At 39.1% G+C, this 27,863-nt stretch overlaps 1 protein-coding gene across 8 annotated transcripts in view; it reads left to right on the top strand.

The window, feature by feature from the left end:
• Nucleotides 1-27,863, top strand: part of MYRIP (myosin VIIA and Rab interacting protein) — a 339,379-nt gene that overhangs the window by 135,794 nt on the left and 175,722 nt on the right. For 7 of the 8 annotated variants that reach the window (XM_044754350.2, XM_014859642.3, XM_070492580.1 and 4 more), the window contains one exon: nt 4,433-4,654. The exons of the other annotated variant lie outside the window; for it this stretch is intronic. In XM_044754350.2, the coding sequence (XP_044610285.1) occupies nt 4,433-4,654 (222 nt within the window). The remainder of the gene's footprint in view (nt 1-4,432; nt 4,655-27,863) is intronic. 8 annotated transcript variants of the gene reach the window in all.

The following is a 27,863-nucleotide window of genomic DNA, read 5'->3' as shown; positions in this document are numbered from 1 at the left end:
GAAACAAATATGAAACTGGTCTGGAATCAACGACCTGTGATGCCTTGTGAAAACAAATGCAGAGCTGCTCTGAGGCAATGCTTGCACAGAAAACGTGCAATTACAGGAGAGGCAATCTGGGCTGGAGAAAACCTCAACCAAAATGATAAACTGTGGAAGAAAAGAATGCACCTTGAATAAGAGTTAATAGACACACACAATAAGAGGATTAGCACCTGAGGATTTAGGATAAGAATCAAGAAGAGGATATAAAAGAAGTATGTTTAAAATAATTTAAAAGATAAAAGAATGAATAGGAATTGTAAGGAAGGAATGACACAAAAGTGAAAAGGACAGGCAGATTTAGGTGCAAATAAATCAATAGAACTTCTGGAAATGAAAATTAAAATCAGTAAAATTTCAAAACAGTTAAACAGTAGAGAAAATACAAATGAAGAAAGAATTGCTAATATAGAAGCTATGAAGTACTTGCCCAGAATGTATCCCAGAAATACAAACAGATGAAAAAAGATTGGGAGGCATGAAGAGTATGGAAGGTTTGACGTATGACTGGAATTTCAGAAGGAGAGAGTAGAGAAAACAGCAGGGACAACATTCAAAGCTATAATGGCTGGAGAATTATTTAGAATTAATGAATGTTTTAGAAAATTACCAAGAGTCCCAAGTGGAATAAATATAAGCAAATCCTCACTTGGACAATTCATAGTGAAATCAGAGAACCCTAAAGACAAAAACTCTTAGAAGTGAGCAGTGAGAAAAATGAGATTCCCTACAAAGGAGTAATTTGCCTGACAAACTTCACTTTGCAACATTTGATGTCAGAAAAAAAAGAAAGATGGACTAATACTTTCAGTATTATTTGCTGCTTTTGGAAAAGAACTGTCAACTTAGGATTCTGTACCCATCTAAACTATCATTCAAATATAAAGGTGAAATAGACATTTTTAGCAAATAAAGGCTGCTAGAGTTTCCTCGCTGAAAGAATTGTCAGAAGAACTTCAGTAATAAAAAAAATTAACATAAGATGAAGAATAAGCTGCAAGAAGCAATGATGAGCAAAGAAATTGGTAAATGTGGATAAATCTATACAAATACCAACTAGGAAAATAGTAAATGAGTTCCACTTCTGGTAATGGCTGAGTAAGCTCCTATTGGACCAATCCTCCTGCAGATAAAAAATATACTTTCTGGACAAAATGCAAAACCCAATTATCATACAGCACCCTGTTTGCAACCAAATACAGGAGAAACTAGATGGATATTGATACTCGGAAGAAGAGAATGGCGCTAGATGGGTTTCCTGTGGTCAGGGCTTTTAGTCTGAGGGCAAGCCCCAGTCTGCATCATGTGGGTTGGCTAAAACTCCAGTTAAACAATATTAAGCATAATTTTTGTAGTTGCAAACCAAGATTGAACCAAAATACTATCAATAATAACATCAATAGCAACATAACATCAGAGAGAATTAAAAGTTGTGTTGTTGATGAAAGGAAAGCTGTAAACATTAGATATTAATCCCAATATGCATGTTAACATGTTAAGATTAACCACTAAAAGAAGCGAAAAAGAACAAAACAGCTCAAATCATAGTTGGCAAAACAAAGAAAATGAAGAAAACCAATCAATCTAATAGAAAGTAGGAAAGGAGAAAAAGAGGAAACAAAGAAATAGCATGGTAAATAGAAAACACAGAATAACATAGTAGAAATAAATCCAAATATGTTAGTAATCTCAATGTAAATACAGGATAAAAGTTGAAAATTCAGCTACGTTCTGCTTATAAGAGCTCAATCTGAAACATAATGATACAAATGCTGAAAGTGAAGAGGTGTAAAAAGAAAGACCTAGGTACAGTATCAATTTTAAAAAGACTAATATAGACTATTAATATATAAGACAGACTTTAAGACAAAAAGCAAAAGGGATAAAGAGGGTTGTATGTAATCACAAAAGAAATATTTCATTAAATGTGTAACACTTATGAACCTTGATGCGCCTAATATTATAGTCTTAAAAAATATGCAGTAAAAATTAGAATTGAAGAGAAATTGGTAAATCCACAATTAAAATGGGAGAGTTTAATGTCTTGTTCTCAGTATCTTTTCAAACACACATGGACTTTACAAAAATTGATCGTCTACTAGGTTATAATTGCAAGTCTCAACAAGTACCAGAGAATTAATGTCTTCTAGACTCTCTTCTCTGATCAAAATGTTTAAAAAATAAAGTAAAAATCAATAACAAAAGCCATATATTTGGAAATTTTAAACCTGAGAATTATAAAATAGTAAGACTCAATGACAGTAAAAATGCTCTGATCGAAACCTGTGGGGTGCAGCTAAAGTGATATGTTTAGAGTTTTTTAGCCTTAAATGCATAAATTAGAAAAGAATAAACGTTAAAAGTAAGTGAGCTTTACTTTTTAAAAATTTATTTAAAAGTTCTAAAAGATAATAGAGCAAACTCAAAACCAGTAGAATGGAGAAGTAAGAAAGATAAGACGGGACTTTGTTGCAATGGAAAACGAAAAAACAATGTAGACAATCAAGCTAACTGAATACTAGTTCTTCCTTAAAATTAACGACATAAATAAACATCAGAGCTTACTGATCAAGGGGTGAAAAAGCTTAGGCTCAAATAAGCAATATTCGGAAAGAAAAGAGGGACATAATTACAAATACAGCAGAGGTCTTAAAATCATGAGAGAAATCTGTGAACCACTTTATGCAAACAAATTTGAAAATCTGAACAAAGATAGACAATTTTCTCGGCTTCAAAATCATCCCATTTTAAAATATGAGGGCAGGGGAGGGAGAGAGAGGATGGATTCCTAAATAGCTCTGAGTAGAAGAATGCAGGTAATTCTAGTATTTTTCCTTTTTGCTTGCGTATGTCCTGATTAATTTGCTCCCATGCCTAATGTGTCAAGCAAGGGTGACTCCTATGTATTCAGCCATTGTTTACCATTTAGGTCAGGGATTTTGAGAATTTTCCTCTGGTCAGGTAGGCCATGGAGGACCCTGGAAAGAAAGAGAGGAGTTAGGAGGGAGCCTAGATGGGCAGAGATGGGACAGCAACATGGCCAGTGACAGGGCCACAGGAGGAATCCCGGAGGCAGAGATGGCTGAGGACTTAAACTCCATCTTCACATTGTCTTCTCTGCTGCTGTGTCTCTCTTACAAGGACACTTGTCATTGGATTTAGGGCCCACAGGGTAATCCAGGATGCTCTCATCTCGAGATTCTTAATTTAATTATATCTCCAAAGACCTTTTTTCCAAATAAGTTAACATTTCAGGTTACAGTGGGTTAGGACGTGGACATACCTTTTTGGGGGCGACCATTCAACTCACTGCAGGGGCTAATTGAGAATGTATAAAAATGGATTGGGGTAGTGGGGGCCTTCTTAAGCAAGATATAAAACTCAGAAGCCATAAAAGGAAAGACTGACAGATTTAACTACAGAAAAATTAAATACTTCTAAATGATGAAAGACAACGTAAGCAAAGTTGAAAAGACAAGTGCAGAATGGGAGAAAATATTTGTCACATACATCATAGATTTATCTGGGATGAGTTACACAATCACAAACTGGGTACAGAAAAATAAATTATTTTAGAATATTAAATAAATTGTTTTTCTGTTACTGTTTGTGGGCATCCATTTTTGTAGCAGGAAAAGCAACTTAAACTTACAGAGTCAGAGTACCTTGGTCACTTGCAGTCAGTTTTTTCCTGGATAACTCAGTCTGTTTGACCTCTCAGCGCTTCTCCCTTCCTTCTCCCTGAGTGTAGAGAGAAGTGCGTGGGGTGTTGTGTTTTGCATTAATATGACTGGCCGTGTGCCCGCTATGACCATGAGCTCTTTGGAAGAAGGAGCTTGTCTTTTATTCAACCCTGAATCACCGGTGCTTAGGATTTGCCCATAGCCCAGAGAATCCTTATTGACTTACATTGATTTGAAAGCTTTTAAAATCTCTGGATGCTTCAGTTTCCAAGGATGTTAAATAGGGCCAGGACTGCATTTATCATGTTCCCAGCAGGGCTGTTGTGAGGATTCAAGTTCTAACAGAAATGATCTCCTGCTCCTTTCCAAGGGCACTAATTAAGTTAAAGGTTTTCTTTTTCAAGGATGTGCTTAGTTTTATTATAATTCATATCTCAATCTAGTGTCTGAATATAAGTAATACGGTTTTCATGTTTTCTCATAGAAAATATGATGTACAGAAGTACACAAAATTAATCCACTATTAGGGTTCCTCTCTGGATAGTATGTCAAGCAATTGATCTTTCTGAGTTTCATCGTTTTACAGGAAGATCCCACATGGTAGTCTGGCCTGTGGGAGGGCCAGGGCGGGGTGCTTTCGGGAAAGAGCCCCGGACCTGATGTGCTGTTTCTCTTCTCCTCACCCTTTTCCCCACCCGGTTTCCCAGCGAGATGAAACAGAAGCTGGATGAGGAGGGCAGCAAATGCAGCATCCTCTCGAAGCACCAGAAGTTCGTGGAGCACTGCTGCATGCGCTGCTGCTCACCCTTCACCTTCCTCGTCAACACAAAGCGCCGATGTGGGGACTGCAAGTTCAACGTCTGCAAGAGCTGCTGCTCCTACCAGAAGCATGAGAAGGTGTGGATCTGCTGCGTCTGCCAGCAAGCGAGGTGAGGGGCCAAGTGTACTCCTGGGGTCTCAGCCGGTGGCACCCATCTTCCTTCAACCAGGTAGGATCAGCAGTGATTGATGGATCAGCACGGAGTGCTGACTGCAGTGGAGAGATTGATGAGGTGAGGTGCTGTTAGGGATGCCTTGTGACCTTCACAGAGAGGATGGGGGCTGGGATTCATTTCTCCTCTGGTCTCATCCTTTCATTCATTCATTCGTCGGAATTATGCTGGGTGCAGGAGACATGATGGTGAATTTGGCAGATTGCGTAGGGGGACGATGGAATACATGAATGTTGATCCCACTATATGGCGATATAAGCCTGACCAATTTGCCCATCGGCTGTGGGGACACAGAGCAAGGAGTCACTAGCTCTAGGGTTTGGAGAAAGCTTCACAGAGGACAAGAAATAAAAGCAGGATGGTAAAAGATAAAGAAGAATTAATAATGTGAAAGGGGGGATGGTGATCTCCATGTGAAGGAAATGGCTAGCATGGAGTTTCACAGAGACTCATGTTTACATTCTCCCTTGGTGACTGGCAGAGCGTTTCTTTGACACATTGAGTGTTTGGAAACTAATGGGTTGATAAGCCAGTGTCTGGTTTCTGTTCCTGTAATTCTCAAATCTTTGCTGGTCCTAGCATCTGCATAGCACATTCGTATTCGTTGCATCCTTTTGTAATGCCTCTGTTACGGTGGGCAAGACGGAGACTGGCTGGTCCCTGAGAGCACCCACTCAGGAGCTCCTGTCTCCCTCATCTTTTCCTTCTCTCCTCCTCTCTCTTCCTCCTGCCTTGTTTATTCACTTGTATCCCTTAACACATCAAGTCCCAGCATTTTCCCATAAAACTAGTAAATGGGGACAACTACTAAGCTCCCTAGCGGTCTCCAAGGAATCAGTCTCTGGGCCATAAAGAACAAAGTAGCCCAGTGACACCAACTGAAACAAAAGTGGTTTTTTGAGAACCCCTTGTCCAGGGCGGGGTGCTGGCCAGGTTCTGTGTCTGACTTTCAGAGCAAGGAACCCATCCAAGTCTCCACATAGCAGCTTGGTAGGAGGAGGAAAAGCCCTGTGGTAACAAAGGGAAGAGGAGATTTTAATTGTAGGTGAGCATATGCTTGGGAGTAAATGATGCAGAAAGGTTCATCTCATGCCTTCCCTTTCTCAGTGAAGTTGGGTTAAGGTCAAGTGCTAATAACAAGAGAATTGGATGTTGGAAGAAATTAGAGTAGATTTGAAATAGACATTACTGAAGTTGCAGTTCCAGGCTTTTGAGCTGGGTGCTGATCACTAATCAATCATCAATTTGTATGCTTCCGATATTCCCATTGTGTGTTTTGTTCCAACCACACCCAATTTCCAATATGTAGACATGAGGAAAGTAAATGGTTGGTTTCTTCCTGGGTTGAGGGTTTTTTCGGGGTTTGGGACAGATCAGAGGGTGATGGAGTTTAAGATATTTAAAATACAAAAATTAAAGTGATAGACTCTAATCCAGATAGTGAAAGAAGGAAAGACAGAAGGGAGCTGTAGAAGGATGGGAAGAAAATGGAGGAGTGAGTCAACTAGAAGTATCTGGTAAAGTTGAATAACTGTCACCTTGGGGGTACTTAACAAAGAAAATTTTGTGCAGCAAAAAAGATGTTTGAATTAGTGATTTCCAAAGTGGATCAGTTGGGTGGTAAACATGGGAATAGGAGGCCGGGGTGTTGACGAGGAAGCCTGGGAGCCTAAAGGCCGGTGCACATGGATTCTGAAGTGATCAGGTCGATGGTAGCAGTATGGAGACAAGGACTGAACCAGGTAACAAAATTTTCTTGAGTGAAGAGGAGTAACTAAAAGGCCAAGAGGTGACAGCAATAAAGAGTAGAAGAGGGTGGTATGGCGGAACGTCATGATTCTGCACCCAGAAAGTTGGGTGAGTCTTACACAGAGCTGGACTCAAATATCTGCCCCAACCCCACTGTGCTGCACTGGTGCTTATTACCAACTCATGGTGAATGTCTCGAGGACAAAGACTCTCCCTGTCTTCTTCAATTCCGTTTGCAGCCAGAGCCCGGCATGTAGAAGGCACACAGATCTCTCCGGGCTGAATAGTAGAACAGGACAATGCTAAATAGCAGCCAAACGCATGGCACAATGAGGCTTCAGAGATTTTAGAGAGAAAAGAATCCAGAGAGTGTTGGGATGTCCGAAAGAGGTTTTAAGAAAGAGGAGGGGACCCCAGATGGAACTCAGATAGAGAGGAGGAATCACAGGGCATTCTTGGACAAGGTGTGCCATGAGCAAAAAAGACAGATTCCCCCAAGGCGTATGGAGGACCTGGAACAGACCACTCTTGCAGTGGCATGCAGACTTGGGTCAGTTTATATGAAGAATTTGGGTTTGATCCTCAAGGGGTTGTGAAATCATTGAAATTTCAAACCCTATTAAAATATCCTGTTCTTTATTGTCCTTCAATATATTCACCCACACACAGAAGGAAAATTAGTACCTACACAATCTTGTTTCTTTAGATTTTTCTCTATTCCTCTTATCCATGGATCAGAGAAATCTCCAAATTTATTGAACAGCAATAAAGTATGCAGTTGCAGCCTCTTGACCCCACATCCACCTTGAGTTGTGTGTGTGGGTCCATTATCAGTTACGGTTAAATGACTCATTGCTTTCTTCAAATAGCAGTAATGGTAAGTGATGACTACACCACTTCAGGATCATGTCAGTTATAAATGAAAGAACCTTGCTTCAAAAACCAGTCTTCCATTTCCCATCCTGGAATTCCAGATTGTCTCAAGGAAGAGCCAGATATTGAGAAATAAGTTATAAAAACGGCAGCAAATAGTTCCTAAGGCTACATTTTAAATTTCCATTTCACATTTCTAGCCACTCAATGAGGAGGCGGGAGGCTTAGGTAATCCCATTTAACTTAATCTTGCATCATTTCTGTGTCAATGTTACATGACCACTCCCTGAGTCTCAGAAGTAAGATATCAGAAAATAAAGGATCCTTCGTAGAAGTAAAGACATCCAAAAAACGAATGCACATTTGTTCCATTTTTTTTTTAAGAAAAGGGAGGATTACTGAGGAGTCCTCTGCATTCAGTGTGTCTAGCACAGGTAGAACACATCCAAGCTTGTTTAATCAAACTTGGCAGAAAGAGGATGCTGAGGAGAAGTTGGGAACTTCATTGTTTTAATCTTTTATGATGTTTTGTGGGGACAGCTTCAGGAGCCTTGGGATTATTATTGTCTGAAATCAAAAGAGATGGAAAAGTTGAGCTCATTGCATTTTTCCATTTTACTCAAGTCCATCAGAGGAACCTGTCCAGGAAAGAAATCCATGATACATACGGCAGGTTTTTGCTTCTTGAAAATGCTTGAAAGCCCAATTCAATAGAGAAGTATGTCCAGGTCAGAGGACCTCAGATGTGTGGCCCATGGGCTGCCAATCTTTCACATTTTGAAGGATGCTTCAGAAGAGTTTATTTTGTTTATGTAGCAACAAGCTGTATAACCCCTCAGCATTACACAACAGACACAGCCAAATTCATCATGTGAAACATTTAAGGAATATTTTGACTTGAATCAAGTATGGTAAATTCCAGATAAACAACAGCTTTTAAAATCTACCCAATTTCTTGAAACAAAAAAAAATAGTTTATAATAGATTGTTTAGACTTTAAGTACAGATTTCTTCTGGCAAAAGCAGTGTCATGCTGGGGGGTGGCATTGTGGGACACTGTGCTGCCATCTGTTTTGTCCATCGGCTTCTCTGCCCCTCATGCAATCTGAAATTCACCTCTTGGTGTAGAAGTGATTTACTTTACATAATCGTCTTTGGGACATTCTTCTAGCATATTCATGTCCAAGCAATTGGATTTGAAAGCACTGTATATGTCAGATTCCATGAAGGATACATTGTATGTTATGTGTGAAATCTCAATAAAATAGTTGATAGCAGCTCTGCAAAGCTGCGGAGATGAGCACTTTCATGAGGCCACTTTCAGACACCATATTTCACTCCCCACTGCCTACAATGTACTTTTCCTTTCCTATGTAAATTAATCCCATTTTTGCTGCATTGGTTTAATTTCTACCTGTTCATCCAGTGGCTACCATATGCATATGTTTTTTGAGATACTGTGGAGTCATGAATAATTATAATAATAAAAATTCTTGCCCACCAAAGATTAAGGAGCTAGGAGTTGAGGGTAGACATTCATACAAAACTATTAACAGATTGCATCAGAAGTCAACGACTGTATCAAGCACCTGGGCCTGTCTATGGTGTAGATCTAAATGAGTGATTCAGATTGGACATATAGGGTTCATCGGGGAGGATCCAGATAGTGTCTAGTCACTGTAAAAATGGTGGTCATCTGTAACCTCAGCTTTCTTCTTTTTCATCTCAATGAAAAAAGAGTCTACCTGTGTCAGTGTTCTGTTTGGTTATTTCTTACAGTAAAAGCATATTAATTTTAAGTGAAAATTTCCTCTTCACTGTCGTCATAGTTATGATCAGATGATTAGTTTTGGAGTCTAGTTGATTCAAGAATGACGTTCTATTTTCCTTGGCAACAAACTGGCTTCCTAGTTCTTTGCTTCATTATAAAAATTGTTCTTTCTGGTTTTTGTCATTTTGTGCTATTACCTTTAACTCAGACCAATTTGGGAGATTGTTTTCAGGGAATGAGAGAAAAAAATTATCCTTGGAACTGAAATCAAAACATATTTCCTCATTATGCCTGTGGCATTTGCTTTGGTTTTTCTGAGACAACTTAAGGCTTCATTTCTTTTCGCTTGGAGTTGAATATCATTTACTTCTACCTGATCCTATATTGCTTGGTATTCACACAGCCCACATGATTCATAAATTAGCATACTGCCCTTTTGTTATAAACTTCTAAGTATGTTTTAGAGATACCCTAATGGGTTTGCAATATCCTTAAAGAAGAGATAATATTAAAATGTTATCATGGGATAAGGACATTCACAGTTTAACAAATATATACGGAAGTATTGAACCTCACTGGAAAGCAAGGGAATAGAGATTTATGCTTCAAGTAGCTTTTTTTTCCACATTAAATTAGGGATTTTTTTTCATCATTCTGCTCAGTGTTGGCAAGGGTAGATTGAAAAAGGCTTTCATCCATTGCCGGAGAAGTCTAATGGGCATAACCTTTCATGAACATGTATCAAGAGCCTTTAGCATGTCAAAGCCTTTGTACCCAGGACTTTCATTTTTGAAGACCTATACCTAAACAGAAAACAGAATATTTTTTAAATGCTGTACAAAAATTAATTGTACTGAATTATTTGCAATACAAAAAACAGAAATAATCTAAATGCCCAACAATAGAATATTGGAAGTCAATTAGGGCACATTCAACTTGACAGAATATGATGAGACCCTTAAAATAATGTGTATATTGTATTAGCATGGGTAAATTCTTATATTAAAATGTTAGATTAAAAATTGCAATGCAAAATTTACATATAATGTAATTACTATTTAGTAAAGAATAAAAGAATGAAGACTGAAAGGAAATACACAATCAATTCCTGTAACAGTAATTGTTCTGTGGGAGGCAGGCTTATGGATAATTTTTCTCTTACCTCTATTTTCTACTTAGTTTCCAAGTTTTCCGCATTTTGTGTGTGTGCTTTTATAACCAGTTATAAATTAAACAAACATAAAGAAATCTAGGACTTGCTCCTTTCTCTCCTCCCCATTCCAGAATCCTCTCCCCCCATCACCTTAGTGCTGCTCTTCCCCCCACAGCCCCCATGCCTTACATCACAGGCCTTAAACCACCCAGCTTCCCAGGGAACATGGAGCCATCCAAGGGGACTTGTATTTTGCGGTCCTGATTAATGGTCAATTTAGGTTATAGATAGCAGCCTGTCTCTACTAAATCTCCATAGAGACTGTGACTGCAGTACTCAGGCTAATCATTGTCAGAGTGACCTGAATCATGAGGCAGGTGGGAATTCTTCAAAATTTGAATTGCCCCCATGAAAGCTAAGCATCTATTTTCTGTTCACTGTTTACTATCAGTATATTAAATAACAAATAAATATATCAAGAGTGCCTGCTATGAGCATGAGGTTGAATTTACCTTTCCAGATGAGTTATTTTGTCTAATCCCTATAACAAGTCTTTGAGGGGCAGGAGATTAGCTCCATTTTTGAGCCAGGGAAGTCTGAAACGTGTAATGACTATGTGGCTAGCCTTGCTCACCTTGTCGGTCTCAAGTTGAGGAGTCTCTTTACAGTCTCCCCAGGAATACAACCTGGGCCTCTAGGCCCCTTACCTCCAGCTTCCCTGCAGGCCTCTTCACTCAGCCAGCCACTTGGAACCTATTTTTAAGTCTTTCGAGCGGTGGACAGCCTGTGCTCCCTCCCCATATCAAAAGGATGGTGGAGGTTTTTGTTTGTCTTGAAGGCACTGTGTGTCTGCAGGTGGTTAGCTGCACACTTGCGTTTCCTGTGCAGCTATAGCAGTGCAAACAGACTTGGACAGGGAATGAACATCCTCAGGGAAGAACGACACAGTATAGTGGCCTCACAGCCAATGCTGCCCTGTTGAACATTGGCTCGCCCCTCCCTTTGGCACTCTGGGCCCCTCACAGTCCATCTTGCCTGAGGCCTTTCAGCTCTGACATTTGTCCCGTCTGGACCGCGGGGGATGAGTGGGTGCCGTATCCTTGAATGATTGAATTCGTAGATCCCTAGAAGTCTGAGTTTTTAGGGAAAGTACAGACTGTGACATTGCATGACATTGTACATTGGGAGCATGAATTAAATCTTTGAGATATTTTGGTAAACCATTGGCCTCTCAGCGCATCTTTTAATAGGTTTAAAAAGAGAGAAGAAGAAAGCTTTACCTTGACATACAAAGTTTGACAGGCTTCTGATTAAGTCTGTAATATTCACAATATCTGAACATTTGGGATACATTTTTTAGGCTGACAACTATAGGTTTTTAGTAAGGTGAGTTTGTTTGCATAAGAGGCTGTCGTGGTTGATTTTATGTGTCAGCTTGACTAGGCCATGCTACCCAGATATTTGATCAAACACTAGTCTAGATGTTGCTGTGAAGATATTTTTTAGGTAAGATTAACATTTAAATTAGTAGACTTTGAGTAAAGCAGATTACTCCATAATGTGCCTCATCCAATCATTTGAAGATCTTAAGATTCTCCAAGGAAGAGAGAATTCTGCCAGCAGACTGCCTTTGGACTCTAACTGCAATATCAACTCTTCCCTGGGTCTCCAGCCTGCTGACCCACCCTGAAGACACTGATCTTGCTAGCCTCTACAATCGTGTGAGCCAATCCCTTAAAATCTCTCTCTGTCTCTCTCTCTCTCTATATATATATATATCTGTATATATAGATATAGATCCTATTAGTTCTGTTTCTCTGGAGAACCCTGACTTATACAGGAGCCTTCAAGGAATGTAGGACAACAGGAGATGGGAGGTAGAGAGAATGAGAGAAGTGAAATAGGAGACCCCATGGTGTGTGTTCTCCTGCCTGGCCCTGGAGAGAGGGAGCTGCAGGTAAAAACTAAAGAAGCTGTTTTCGCCTTGGAATGTGGACCCAGCAGTATTGCTCTGCAGCCTAGGGTACAATGTATGATATGACCTGAGAGAGAGAGGCCCTCTCCTGTGAGGACAGAACTTCAAGCACGGGGAAGACTATTGGCCCTGGTAGCCCTGAGGGAAGCTAGGCAGCAATTTGGCATTGCACAGGAGAGCAGGGCCTGGTAACAGGGGAGGGAAGAAACCCCCAACCCAGTGGTTTCTCTACAACTGGACGTTTTAGGGGCTGGAAAGGGACAGCACCATCAGTGGCTTCCCATGAGACTTCCTCAGAACTTCAAGAAAGAACTAGGAGACACACTGGGGAAGGAGACTGGTGTCCTGCTTTGTCCAGACAGAGACACAGAACTGGTAACATTGAGACTGTTATTAAGATTACTTTCTATATGTATTTTCCCATGGGCTGGTGGCACTTGGGGAAATTCAGTTTACAATAGTAAAGCAGACATTAACTTGGGCAAAGCAGGGAGAAAGGAAAACTTAGGCGATTGAAACATTGGAGGATGGACTGCCCCAGTCAGCAGGTGGGCCCCTGACCCAACCAATGCCAATCTGATCCTCTCTGGGGATCTGAATCTTGGGTGGAGTGACACATCAAGGGAGGACAGTTAGAACTGAGTCATCCTGAGATGGGTGACAAAACGTTGACCATGGGTAGCATTCTCCTTACTGAGGTCCCTGGTTCTGCTGCCTAAGTCTTGGATATTCAGATTTTCCCTCAATTCTTTAAGCCACCAGATCTTTCCATTAAATTACCTTTTCACAGAAGTTAGCCAGAGTTCATTTCTACTGCTTAAAACAGAACTAAAGAGCCATAACTGATACAGGAGAGATTATGGAATCAGAGCTGAAAGGTAGAAATTTTAGGCGAAGATAGTGGAGAGGTAGGTGACCATCCTGATATGGGACTAAGAAGGGGATATTGTGGTTTCTTATGTGTTTTCTGATCTTTCACACTTAAATGCAGTGTCTTGAAATTGGCACGCCTAGCCAATAATTAAGTATAACCTGCAAGAAAAACAGTTCCTGAATTTCCAATTTTCTAAAATCCCTGGTGCGTGGCAAACAGAAAGGGCTTCAGCTACAGCATTAATTAAATGTGTGCTGCAAAGGGAAGGGTAAAGCTATAGGAATGAAGGGGGGTGAGGATGTAGGCAATGTATAAAGGCCAGGAGTAGTGCAAACATATTATGGTGCTGTAACAACTGGGAAATGACTCCTTTTATAGCTCAGGGGATTTCTGATTCCTTATTTCAACCAAATAGAAAGAGGACCTAAATGGTTGCTAAAAATAATATTGTAATGTTGGAACATAGATTGCTATGTGATTTTGGTATATTACTCAGATGGTGTTCAAAGTTGAAGGACATTGCTATAAAAAAAAAAAAATCTGCTTCCATTCCCATCTATAGGAACACGTTTTCTCAGGGATTACATTTTTTTTAAAAAAGGGATAAAACTAGTGCTGAACACTATCTCATTCAAGTAATAAATAGTTTCCATCTATGCATAAAGGAACCAATAAAAAGGTCATCTCATTGCAAGATGTATTTCCAATAAATGTATATGTTTAGGTTTTGTCACTATTTCTAAGAATTTTAATACATTTATATTCTTGATCAATTGTGTCTTAATAATCAGAATTGATAACTCAACCCAAGATAGATATTTTGATACGTTATGCCTCATGTCTCAAAAAAATTATTAAATTCAATTTGTTACATATGTTTCTGTGACAAAGAATGATAAAAGGGTGATAAATAAAAGACTTAAAAATATCTAATATTAAAATAAAGTCCTATAAGATAAATAGAAGAGGATAGAAATATCTGTTCAAGGAGAAAAATGAAAAATGTTGATTTTCCAACTGTTAAAGGAGTTGACAACCTATGGCCCACAGATCAAATCTGGCCTGTCACCTGTATAATAAAAAAGTTTTACTGGAACACAGCCACGTCCGTGCATTTGCATATTATCTATTGCTGCATTCAACTACAACAGCAGATTTGAATAGTTACAATAGAGACTCTATAGCCCACAGACCTGAAAATATGTACCATCTGACCATTTTCAGAAGAAGTTTGCCAACTCCCAGCTTAGACCCATCATGGCCCATCACCTGGATTTCAGCACATTTCCATCCTGAACATAATTGGGACACTTTAGCTAGGATGTTGGCTGGCATGAAGAGGGAATGTATGTGATGGCAACCATCAGTGTCTGCCACCATGCACAGTTTGAAGTATCTGTAGATTTTAACAGCTGACAAAATATCACACAGGCTAGAAGCACCATTCCTGTTCATTGACTGCAGGCCTGTGGACCAAGGAACCCCACCAAGAAGGCCACACTTTCTGGCCTTGGAGCAATGCGGAGTTTAAGGAATCATGGATTCTTTAGCACCACTTTTTTTTTTTTAACAGAAGCCAGTCTAGCAGATGTCATCATCATCAACTTTGCTCACTGACATAGTAGGAAAACATGCCTAATTTCTAACCATTTTAGACTCTGATATTTAAATTTTTGTATTCCATCTTGAGGCCATTAGGCATTTTCCCAGCATCAGCTTTTTAGCGTATAATTAACCAGTACATACCCACCAACCACATCCGTGCTTGATTCATCCTACTGACATTAAGATGAAAATAACTCCTGAAAATATAAGAAGCTTCTATATTAGATATGCCACTAATGTGCTTTAAGGTTTTAGGAGAACAAGACAAATAAAAGGGGAAATTTTATCTTTTGGTCGGGTAGTGAAATAAAGGAGGCTATCAAATAGAAAACAAACTGCTTTCATAGAAATTTTTCTTCAGGGGTTGGCCCGGTGGCACAGCGGTTATGTTCGCAGGTTCCGCTTCTCGGCGGCCCGGGGTTCGCCGGCCCGGATCCCGGGTGCGGACATGGCACCACTTGGCACGCCATGCTGTGGTAGGCGTCCCACATATAAAGTAGAGGAAGATGGGCACGATGTTAGCTCAGGTCCAGGCTTCCTCAGCAAAAAAAGGAGGACTGGGAGTAGTTAGCTCAGGGCTAATCTTCCTCAAAAAAAAAAAAAAGAAAAAGAAAATTTTCTTCATTTAGCCCCTAATTGAGGATACATTTAAATCAAGAGAGAAAATCAACAGAAGATATCCTTTAAAATTGAGGCAGCAGTTCAACAGTTTGTCATCATTTGAGAAAAAAGAAAGCCAAAAATGTAAAAAGCATCTGTGCCTCAGATATTTGATGACTCTCTGGGGATAGAATATGCCCGTCTCTCTGGTTTGCCTCCCATTACCAGCCGTTCTATACCAAGGACATGAAGAGGCCATACCAAAGATAATCTCCATAATAATAATGCTTCACCTCTCCATAGTCCTTTACTGTTTTTAAACATCTTTGTTGAAGTGTTACATCCAGAGCTAACAGACTTTGTTAACATGCCTTTTATTAATTAAGAGAAACAGCTTCTCTGCTCCACCCAGTCTTGGACTACGGTCTAAGCAGCAGGTGTTGCCTGGAATTCCACTTTTAACATTAGCTGGAGGGGCAGTCCCGGTGGTATAGTGGTTAAGTTCATGTGCTCTGTTTTGGTGGCCCAGGGTTTGCGGGTTCATATCCTGGACACGGACCTGCACACCGCTCATCAAGCCATGCTGTGGTGGAGTCCCACATGCAAAATAGAGGAGGATTGGCACAGATGTTAGCTTAGGGCCAATCTTCCTCACCAAAAAAAAAACCAACCAAACAAAAAGAACACATTAGCTGAAGGTTCTCTTTCACTTGATAACACAGAAACAAGAGGATTAATTGGGAATGGCTGAAGCCATGCCGTGGACTAAACCATATATGATTGTTAACATTCACATAAACATCATTGTGTTCAACAAATATAGAATAATGTACATTTGGATTCAGATGTTAACGTCTAATCCCTCCCCACCAAGGAAGTGGTGAAGGCTTAGCCAGGAGTTCCCAGAGGCATCCATGTCCCAGTCCCCGTTCCTGTCACCATTCGTCTTCTTGGTTCTTGGTCTGGCTGAGCTTTCTCTCTGATCCTTCTCAACCTGCACAAGAATGAGTGTTTCATTAACCCAGGGTCTTCATAACAATTATGTGTGATGCTCTCGTGATTCAGTTCCCTCTTGGCAGTGTTTATTCTACAATTTCCAATTTCACTATCAGTTTTCCTGATGGAGAAGAAAGGAGAACTCATGGGCTCAGCCTTCAGCTCAGTACTTGTTGACGTGAGATCTTTGACTTCAAGCTGGAGGCCTACACCCTGCCTCTTAGCACCTTTAAGCACAGAAAGAACCTTCTTGGTTTTCTGTCTGCTGTGTCTTCCCCCACCCCAGATTCTCTGAGCTCATATTTTCCTTTGGATAGAGATGGCCATTGTCTCAGCTGCTGTAGGGGCAAGCTTTATTTAGAGAAAATTTTATATAACAACCACTTACATAACCTTTATGTATGTGCTAGTCAATCCTCTGAGTATTATAAATATTAACTCTTTTAATGTTCATAATGATACTATGAGGCAGGTACTATTATTTCTCCATTTTACATATAGGGAAACTTGGGCATGAAAAAGTTAAATAACTTAGGTTAAATAGATGATATTTCATTAAACAGCTTTGGTTTAATAGATGGGATTGGATTGGTTGAAAAACTGTAGCACATCATAAAATTAAGTAGATTAGGTACCTTGCTGAAATCAGTCAGTCTGTGTGGTGTTTTGGAAATAGCACGGACTCTGGAATTACATAACTGAGTTCAAATCCACCACTCACTGTGCAAAGGGTAGGGATAATGATGCCTACCTATTGCAGTTGTTGTGAGAATGAAATTGAGGGACCTGCTTCATTGCCTGACATTTAGGTGTTGAGTGAATGTCAGTTGCTATTTTTATTACTGCCATTGTTAACATCATGATCATAGCATTACTGGCTTCTCTAGGGACCCTAGAGAATAGTCCCCTTAGCGCTTGTGGAGCACAGTGGTGTTGACATGCCCAGCTCCCAACGCTCACCCTTCTCTCCTCCCCCCACCCCATGACTGCTTCCTTATCTGCTGGATTCTGGCGAGCTCTGGGCATATAAAAAGGGCCTCAATTAAGATTTCAGAGAAGACTAAGTGAAGTCCTCTGGCACAGGCTGCCTCAAGCCAGTGTGTTCTTCACATTTTCCTTCAGCCTGACTTATCCAGACAGGCTCGTTCCTGGGATCGCACTTCTGAGCTAAGGCAACTGATCTTTCGAAGGGGCTTAAGTTCACAAAAGGGTAATTGAAAACTGTCTCTCTTCTGACACAACAGAGCTTTTGAGTGGAATGGAACAGCCTTGAGCACCCATATGTGTTAATCTAGGCAGAGTCTGTGCGTCACCGGCTAATTAGCGTGGAGAAAGATGCTGACCCATGAACACAGGCACCGAGTGCCTTGGTGACTCCCATGGCGTCCTGCTCAGGGACCCCAGAGGTTCCACTCAGACCATCCCTATCCCCTAATTTCTGCCTTCCCTAGCATAGTAGTGCACATGTGGAGTGATGGAGCCTAAAATATATTATCCAAAAGGTAATGATCCTCTACATTGAAAACTTGTGTTAAAGGGAAGCCCAGCATTTTCCTCATTGACACCACCTCCCAAAGGAAGAGATTGAGTTTGGTGATCCCTTGAGGTTCTTTTCCATCCTACATGCATTTGTTAAATCCATGTGGTCTGCATCAGACAGATCTGGGTTTGAATCCGGGATCGGCCACTTATGTGCTGTCTAATCCTGGGCAGGTTATTCAACCTTTTTAAGTTTGGCAGTAATGAGACTTTCCTCAAAAGTTGTATAAATCGCTTAGTGATATCTTAGCCACAATAACTGATAGCTATTATTATGTTGTTTTCATTTTGAGGTTGTTAAATAGATATTTCTTTTACTTGATAAAATATTAAGGACAGAGCTATTGCCTATGAGCATGCAGGCATTGTAGTACTTCCTTTTTTAGTGCAGCAAAAAGAATTTAATTTTTATAGTTAATTTCTGTAGTATCTTTCCCAGTGTCGACCCAAGGCAATTAAAGATATCACCCCTTGGGAATCAACAAATGAGGAGAATTGTGCACCTTCAAAAGATTTCAAAGGATCACTCAGTGACTGTTTGAGGATATTAATTATCATTTAATAACCTTAAGTATGTATTATTTTATTTTATTTTTATTGTTAATTTTTATTTTATTTTTTATATATATAACCTTGGTTTATAACATTGTATAAATTTCACGTGTACATCATTATATTTTGATTTCTGTGAAGATTACATCATGTTCATCACCCAAAGACTACTTACCATCCATCACCATATGCATGTGTGAATCACCCCTTTTGCCTTCCTCTCTCTCCTTTTCCCCTCTGGTAACCACCAATCCAGTCTCTGTTTCTATGTGTTTATTTGTTGTTGTTTTTATCTTCTATTTATGAGTGACATCATACATTTTTTGACTTTCTTCCTCTGAATTATTTCGCTTAGCATAACACCCTCAAAGTCCATCCATGTTGTTGCAAATGGCAAGTTTTCATCTTTTTTATGGCTGAGTAGTATTCCATTGTGTATATATACCACATCTTCTTTATGCATTCACCCCTTGCTGGGCACCTAGGTTGCTTCCAAGTCTTGGCTATTGTGAATAATGCCGCAAGGAACATAGGGCTGAGTATATCTTTACACATTCGTGTTTTCATGTTCTTTGGATAAATACTCAGCAGTGGAATAGCTGGGTCATATGGTAGTTCTATTATTAATTTTTTGAGGACTCTCCCTACTGTTTTCCATACTGGCTGCACCAGTTTTCACTCCCACCAGCAGCATATGAGAGTTTCCTTTTCTCCACATCCTCTCCAACACTTGTTATTTCTAGTCTTGGTAATTATAGCCATTCTGATGTGTGTGAGGTGATAACTCATTATAGTTTTGATTTGCATTTTCCTAATACTGATGTTGAACATCTTTTCATCTGCCTGTTGGCCATCTGTATATCTTCTTTGGAAAAATGTCTGTTCAGATTTTTTACCCATTTTTTAATTGGATTGTTAGTTTTTTGTTGTTGAGATGTATGAGTTCTTTATATATTTTAGATGTTAACCTCTTATCAGATATATGGTTTACAAATATCGTCTCCCAATTGTTAGATTGTCTTTTCATTTTTGTAATGGTCTCCTTTGTTGTGCAGAAGGTTTTTAGTTTTTTGTAGTCCCATTTGTTTATTTTTTCAATTGTTTCCCTTGCCTGGTCAGACATGGTACTTGAAAATATGCTGCTAAGACTGATGTTGAAGAGTGTACTGCATATGTTTTCTTCTAGAATTTTTATGGTTTCAGGTCTTACATTCAAGTCTTTAATCCATGTTGTGTTGGTTTTTGTGTCTGGTGTAAGACAATGGTCTACTTTCATACTTTCACATGTAGCCGTCCAATTTTCCCAACACCATTTATGTGGTTTTTATGGAAGAGACTTTCCTTTCTCCATTGTATGTTCTTGGCTCCCTTTTTGAAAATTAGCTGATCATAGATGTGTGGGTTTATTTCTGGGCTCTTGATTCTGTTCCATTGATCTGCGTATCTGTTTTTGTGCCAGTACCATGCTGTTTTGATTACTATAGCTTTGTAGTGTATTTTGAAATCACGGAGTGTGATACCTCCAGTTTTGTTCTTTTTTCTCAGGATTCCTTTAGATATTCGAAGTTTTTTGTTGTTCCATATAAATTTAAGATTCTTTCTTCTATTTCTGTGAAGAATGTCATTGGAACTTTGATAGAGACTGCATTGAATCTGTAGATTGCTTTAGGAAGTATGGACATTTTGACTGTGTTAATTCTTCCAAGCCAAGAGCACAGAATATCTTTCCATTTCTTTATGTCTTTTTCAATTTCTTTCAACGATGTTTTTTAGTTTTCAGTGTACAGGTCTTTCACCTCTTTGGTTAAATTTATTCCTAAGTATTTTATTCTTTTTGTTGCAGTTATAAATAGGATTGTATTCTTAATTTCTCTTTCTGCTCTTTTGTTGTTAGTGTAAAGAAACGCAACTGATATTTGTCTGTTTATTTTGTATCCTGCAACTTTACCATATACATTTATTATTTCTAAAAGTTTTTTGGTGGATTCTTTAGGGTTTTTTATATATAAAATCATGTCATCTTCAAATAGTGACAGTTTCACTTCTTCCTTTCCAATTTGGATCCCTTTCATTTATTTTTCTTGCCTGATTGCTCTGTCTAGGACTTCCAATACTATATTGAATAAGCGTGGTGAAAGTGGGCATCTTTGTATGGTTCCTCTTCTTAGAGGGATAGGTTTCAGTTGTTCTCCATTGAGAATGATATTAGCTGTGGGTTTGTCATATGTCTTCTTTATTATGTTGAGGTACTTTCCTTCTATACTTATTTTATTCAGAGTTTTTATCATAAATGGATGCTGTATCTTGTCAAATGCTTTCTCTGCATCTACTGAGATGATCATGTGATTTTTATTCTTCATTTTGTTAACATGGTGCATCATATTGATTGATTTGCGGATGTTGAACCATCCCTGCATCCCTGAAATAAATCCCACTTGATCATAGTGTATGATCTTTTTAATGTATTGTTGTATTTGATTTGCTAGTATTTTGCTGAGGACTTTTGCATCGATGTTCATCAGTGATAATAGCCTGTAATTTCCTTATTTTGTGTTGTCCTTGACTGGTTTTGGTATCAGGGTAATGCTAGCCTTGTAGAATGAGTTAGGAAGCTTCCTGTTCTCTTCAATCTTTTGGAAGAGTTTGAGAAGAATAAGTATTAAGTCTTCTTTGAATGTTTGGTAGAATTCACCAGAGAGGCCATCTGTCCTGGATATGTTTTGGGGGAGGTTTTTGATTACTCTTTCAATCTCCTTACTGGTGATTGGTCTATTCAAAGTCTCTATTTCTTCTTGATTCGATTTTGGAAGGTTGTTTGAGTCTAAGAATTTATCCATTTCCTCTCGATTATCCAATTTGTTGGCATATAGCTTTTCATAGTAGTTTCTTATAATCTTATGTATTTCTGAACTGTCCATTGTAATTTCTCCTCTTTCATTTCTGATTTTATTTATTTGAGCCTTTTCTCTTTTTTCTTGGTAAGTCTAGCTAAAGGTTTGCCTATTTTGTTTATCTTTTCAAAGAACCAGCTCTTCATTTCATTGACTTTTTCTGTTGCTTTTTAGTTTCTATTTCATTTATTTCTGCTCTGATTTTTATTATTTCCTTCCTTCTTCTGATTTGGGGCTTTGTTTGTTCTTCTTTTTCTAGCTCCTTTAGGTGCACTGGTAGATTATTTATTTGAGATTTTTCTTGTTTGTTGATGTAGGCCTGTATTGCTGTAAACTTCCCACTTAGAACCACTTTTGCTGTATCCTATAAATTTTGGCATGTCGTATTTTTGCTTTCATTTGTCTCTGGTGTTTTTCTTATTTCTCCTTTGATTTCTTCATTGACCCAATTGTTGTTAGTAGCATTTTGTTTAATCTCCACGTTTATGGCTTTTCTGATCTCCTTCCTGTAGTTGATTTCTAGTTTCATACTATTGTGGTCAGAAAAGATGGTTGATATTATTTCAAACTTCTTAAATTTATTGAGACTTGTTTTGTGGCCTAATATGTGATCTCTCCTGGAGAATGTTCCAAGTGCATTCAAAACAAATGAGTATTCTGCAGTTTTTGGATGGAATGTTCTGTATATATCTAGTAAGTCCATCTGGTCTAATGTGTAATTCAAGGCCAGTGTTTCCTTGTTGATCTTCTGTTTGGATGATCTATCCATTGGTGTAAGTGGAGTTAAAGTTCCCTACTCTTATTGTGTTGCTATCTATTTCTCTTTTTACCTCTGTTAATAATTGCTTTATATATTTAGGTACTCCTGTGTTGGGTGCATAGATATTTACAAGTATTGTATCCTCTTGCTGGATTGTTACCTTTATCATTATGTAGTGCCCTTCTTTGAGTCTTGTTACAGTTCTTGTTTTAAAGTCTATTTTGTCTGATGTTAAGTATTGCTACTCCAGCTTTCTTTTCATTGCCATTTGCATAGAGTATCTTTTTCCATCCTTTCACTTTCAGTTTGAGTGTCTTTAGGTCTGAAGCATGTCTCTTGTATGTAGCATATATATGGGTCTTTTTTTTTATCCAATCAGCCATCCTATGTATTTTGATTAGAACATTTAGTCCATTGAAATTTAAAGTAACTATTTATAAGTATGTACTTACTTCCATTTTGTTACTTTTTTCTGGGTGTTTCACTAGTTCTTATCTATTTCTTTCTTCTTCTCTTGCTCTCTTCCCTTGTGATTTGATGGCTTTCTTTAGTACGATGTTTGGGTTCCTTTCTCTTAATTTTTTGTGTATTTATTGTAGGTTTCTGGTTTGTGATTACCAGGAGGTTCATGTATAATAACCAACATATATACCAATCTATATTAAGTTGATAGTCTCTTAAGTTTGACCTCTTGCTAAAAGCTCTAGTCTTTTACTCCCTTCCTCCCACAGTTTATTTTTTGATATCATATCTAACCTCTTTTTTGTGCTTGTGTATCCATTACCCTCTTTTCATGGAAATAGATAATTTTAGTACTTTTGTCTTTTTATCTTCATATTAGCTTCATAGGTGGTTGATCTGCTACCTTTACTGTATATTTGCCTTTACCAGTGACTTTACTGGGGTTTTGAGGATAATTTTCTTATTCCTATTTGTGGTCTTTTCTTTTCCACTTAAATAAGTCCCTTTAGCATTTTTCATAAGGCTGGTTTCTTGGTGATACACTCCTTTAGTTTTTGCTTGTCTGGAAATCTCTTATCTCTCCTTCCATTCTGAATGATAACCTTGCCAGGTAGGGTATTCTTGGCTGTAGATTTTTTCCTTTCAGTAGTTTAAATATATCATCCCACTCTCTTCTAGCCTGCAGGGTTTTGGCTAAGTCAGCTGATAGCCTTATGGGGTTTCCTTTGTATGTAACCTGCCGCCTTTCTCTTGAAACTTTTAGGATCCTCTCTTTATCTTTAATTCTTGACATTTTAATTATAATGTGTCTTGGAGTGGGCTTCTTTGGGTTTGTCTTGTTTGGTGCTCTCTGTGCTTCATGTACCTGGATGTCTGTTTTCTTCATTAGGTTAGGAAAATTTTCAACTATTATTTCTTCAAAAGGATTCTTGGCCCCTTTGTCTCTCTCTTTTCCTTCTAGGACACCAATAATATGGATGTTAGTGTGCTTGATGTTGTCCCAGAGGTCCCTTAGATTGTTTTATTTCTTTTTAATTCTTTTTTCTTTTATCTGTTCAGCTGGGGTGATTTCCACTAGTCTTTGTCCAGCTCACTGATCCATTCTTCTGTATCATCTACTCTGCCACTGAGTCCCTCTAGTGAATTTTTATTTCCTGTATTGTATTCTTCATTTCTGACTGGTTCTTTTTGTATTCACCAATTCTTTGTTGAAGTTCTCACTGAATTCATCCACTTGTCTCCCAAGATCAGTGAGCATCCTTATGGTTATTAGTTTGTACTCTTTATCAGGGAGATTGTTTATCTCTGTTTCGTTTCATTCTTTTTCTGATGACTTATCCCATTCCCTTATTTGGAACATATTCCTTTATCTCCTCATTTTGCCTCTTTCTCTGTGTGTATATCTATGTATTAGGTAAATCAGTTACATTTCCCATTCTTGGAGAGGTGGTGTTATGTAAGAGATGCCTTAGGAGGCTCAGTAATGTGCTTTCTTCTCTTCACCAGTTCCAAATGTTCCAGGAGTGTCCCCTGTGTGGCCTACATGTGTCCTTCTGATGTAGCAGAGTTGCTCTTGCTGTGGGTGTCTGGGGAGGCTAGGCTGTCCCCCTGGCTGGCTGGTTGTAATGCTCAGCTATGTGCAGCTGCTATGGTCCCTCCAATCACTTTATTGGGCATAGGGAGCCCCAGCACAATTGGCTGCAAGGTCTAATATCACATTATGCTTCAGTTTTTCTGTTAAGTGAGTAGGCCCCCAGTGTGGCTAGGCTTCTGGCCTGCAAAGCTGTTGTCAGCTCTTTCAGGAGTACAGCTGAGTGGGGCTGGCCCCAGGGATGGCAGCACACAATTGTTTTAGGCATTGGACGGTGGTGCTGATCTCTTATGTGGCTGTTTTATAAGCACAAGACTGCTGCAGCTGACAAGCCCCACTACCCGCAGGCCCACACACATCAACACAGTCCTGCCCCATGCACGCACCCTGACCCACTGAAGTGGACCCACTCACCCTGCTAGAGAGGCCCCTCATACTCCTTCAATGGAGGACCACCCCTCAAGAACACCCTGCCCCACAAAGGTGGAGGGTGGGCCCATTTACCCTGCTGCAGAGGTCCCACACACCCTGCTTATGTGGGCCTGCAAGTTGCCTGAGGACTTGCTATTGGGTGGGCCAGTCTCTAGGGTGGGCTGCCTGCCCTAGCTGAGTTGGATTAAATTGGTACTCTAGTGGGTGGGGCAGACCCCTACACTAACAGATCTGGGGAAGAACTCTAATGGCATCTGCCAGCATCTGTGTCAGCACACCTATACTAGGTCAAAATAATGGCTGCCACCAATGTCTCAGTCCCTGGGATAGCGATCCAGCCTAGGGAGGTCTCATCTCTCACGGAGATGCACCCAGAGCCTGTCAAGTGAGTCTCTTTTCACCAAATGACTGTATACCTTTCTTTCTGGTAATTTTAGGTTGCTTTCCTACATGGGTGAATTTGTGTTTGGGCCCTTCAACAGCAGGCTTTTCTTTCCCCTTATGTCCGGTGGCTCTTTTAGGGGTATTCCCCGTTGTTGTTAGTGAGCAAAGCCGGATATTATGACACTCCTCTCAGTTGTAGTGAGTCCAAAAGCTGCTTATTGTGGCAAATCTCTCCCACTCAGATCTCCTGTTCCTCCAGGAAAGGCTTTGTACCTTAGGATTGCTCCCAGCCGTAAAGTGCCACAGCTAAAATGTGGCTTTTTGGGGCTGGCCCCATGGTGGAGTGGTTGAGTTTGCATGCTCTGCTTCAGCAGCCCAGGGTTTCGCCGGTTTGGATCCTGGGTGTGGACATGGCACTGCTCATCAGGCCACGCTGAGGTGGCATCCCACATGCCACAACTAGAAAGACCCACAACTAAAAATATACAACTATGTACTGGGGGAATTTGGGGAGAAAAAGCGGAAAAAAAAAAGAAGATTGGCAACAGTTTTTAGCTCAGGTGCCAATCTTTAAAAAAAAAAAAAAGTGGATTTTTCCTCTCCAGAAAGAAATTTCTGCCTCTTCCACCTCAGTCAGCACTGTCCCTTGTTGCAGGGGGTTCTTTTTATCCAATTTTCAGTTCTCTCTCATGGGTAATTGTTCTAAGAGTAGTTGTAAATTTGTTGTGTCTGTGGGAGGAAGTGAGTTCAGAGTCCTCCTAAGCTGCCATCTTCCCAGCAATCGAGTGTATGTTATTTTAAATTTTAGTGTCCCTAGGAACTAAAAAATATGCACAGCAGACTATAGCTTAAATACAAACATCAGGTAAAAGTTATCTGTACTGTATCACAATATACATTTCATTTTTTTGTTCAAATAAAATGTTTAATCATGGAAAGTTAATAATATGCAGCAGATATTTTTTAACTTGGCAACATGAATGTCGTCTTTACCATCCAATGTTTTCTTGATTTAGTAGGTAGTAATAGAGTTATAAAGAGAATTAAAAATGATATAGCAAATACTTACAGATCCATTGCTCAGATTATGAACTAAATAAAATATTACCCATTCTATAGATCCCCTGAGTATCCTTCTTTAATTATATCTTTCTTTCTTCCACCATTTTGAAGATGGCACTTGTTGGATTCATTCATTTCTTCGTACTTTTAGTACGACTGTCAAATCTCTAAACAATAAATAGTATTATTTTGCTTGTTTGTTATCTTTGTATAGTGATGTGTTCCTTAATGGCCAGTATATGTTCTGGGAAATGCATACTTGGGTGATTTCATTGTTGTGCAAACATCACAGAGTGTGCTTACACAAACCTAGATGGTATAGCCTATTATACCCCTAGGCTGTATGGTACTAATCCTATGGGACCACTGTTTTATATGTGACCCATCACTGACCAAAATGTGATTATGTGGCCCATGACTGTATAATTGGTATTATGCTATATATATTATTCTGCAACTTGATTCATTGTCCAATGTTGTTATATTTATCTGTTGATGTGTATAGTTTGTTTATGTGGCAGGGATCATGTTCACCAAATATTCCATATTTCCCAGTCTCCTTTGCAGGAAGACCAGAGCCATATGATTGGTTCTGGAACATGGAGTCTGAGCAGAAGTGGCATGTGTCATGCTTGTCAAGGCAGTTAACCAGTGTGCCTTCTCTCTCTTCCCCTCCAATGGGGACCTTAAAGGTCTTATGTCCTGATTGTGCAGCTATAAGATGGCAAAGTCTTCATTAGCCTGGGTCTCTGAGTGACTGTGTGGAACAGAGCCTACTGCCAACACACACTAAACATGTAATATGAGCAAAAAAATAATCTCTTGTGGTTTTAAGCCAACTGAGATTTGGAGGTTAATATATTAAAACCTATCCTATCCTGAACAGTACAGCCATTCCCACTGCTATATGGTGTTCCAAGGTATGACTACACACAACTTCTGTTCTCCTGTTAATGGATGTTTAGTTGTTTCTCATTTTTATCCATTAAAAAACAATAACAAGACATTCCTACACTCTATATACACATGCAAGATTTTTTCTAGGGTTACAGCTAGGACTGATTTTTAACTTGTGGGGCACACACATATTCCACTTTACTAGATGTATCCCAACTGTTTTTCAACAGGATTATAACAGTTTATATTCCCACAATCAGCAAAAAAGTTCCCATTATATCACTTCCTTGCTAACAGTTAGTGTTAAAATGTATTTTTAATTTTTGTAAATCTGATAGATATAAAATAATGCTTTTAATTGTATTTTAACTTATACAATAGAAGTTAAGGTTTGATTTGCATTTTCTTTTCCAAGTGAACTTACACATCTTTATATATGTTTCTCAGTCATTTATGTTTCCTCTTCAGTGAATTGCCTATTTGTAACTTTTACTCATTTTTCCATTTCTTTTTTTCTTTCTTTTTTTTTTTGCTGAGGAAGATTTTCCCAGAGCTGATATCTGATGCCAATCTTGCTCTTTTTGCTTGAGGAAGATAGTCGCTGAGCTAATATCTATGCCAATCTTCCTCTGTTTTATATGTGGGTTGCCACCACAGCATGGACACCAACCAGTAGCGTAGGTCCGTGTCTGGGAAACAAACCCAGGCTGCTGAAGTAGAGCATGCCGAACTTTACCACTAAGCCACAGGGCCAGTCCCTATTTTTTTCTTTTTCTTAGTGACAAGTAGAAATTCTCTTTATATTATGCGTACCAATCCCTAATCTTTTTTTGGTGCCACAAATATCTTCTCCCAGGCTGTGGCCTGTCCTTTCATTTTTTTGATAAACATAAGTTTTCAATTTTAATATCAAATTTTTCAGTTATAGTTAGCACTTTTGTGTCTTTTTAAGAGATCCTTCCTGTTTCTCAGGGTATAAA

This window comes from Equus asinus, chromosome 21, assembly GCF_041296235.1.
Source record: "Equus asinus isolate D_3611 breed Donkey chromosome 21, EquAss-T2T_v2, whole genome shotgun sequence".
NCBI lineage: Eukaryota > Metazoa > Chordata > Mammalia > Perissodactyla > Equidae > Equus > Equus asinus.
This window is presented reverse-complemented; position numbering and strand designations above follow the sequence as displayed.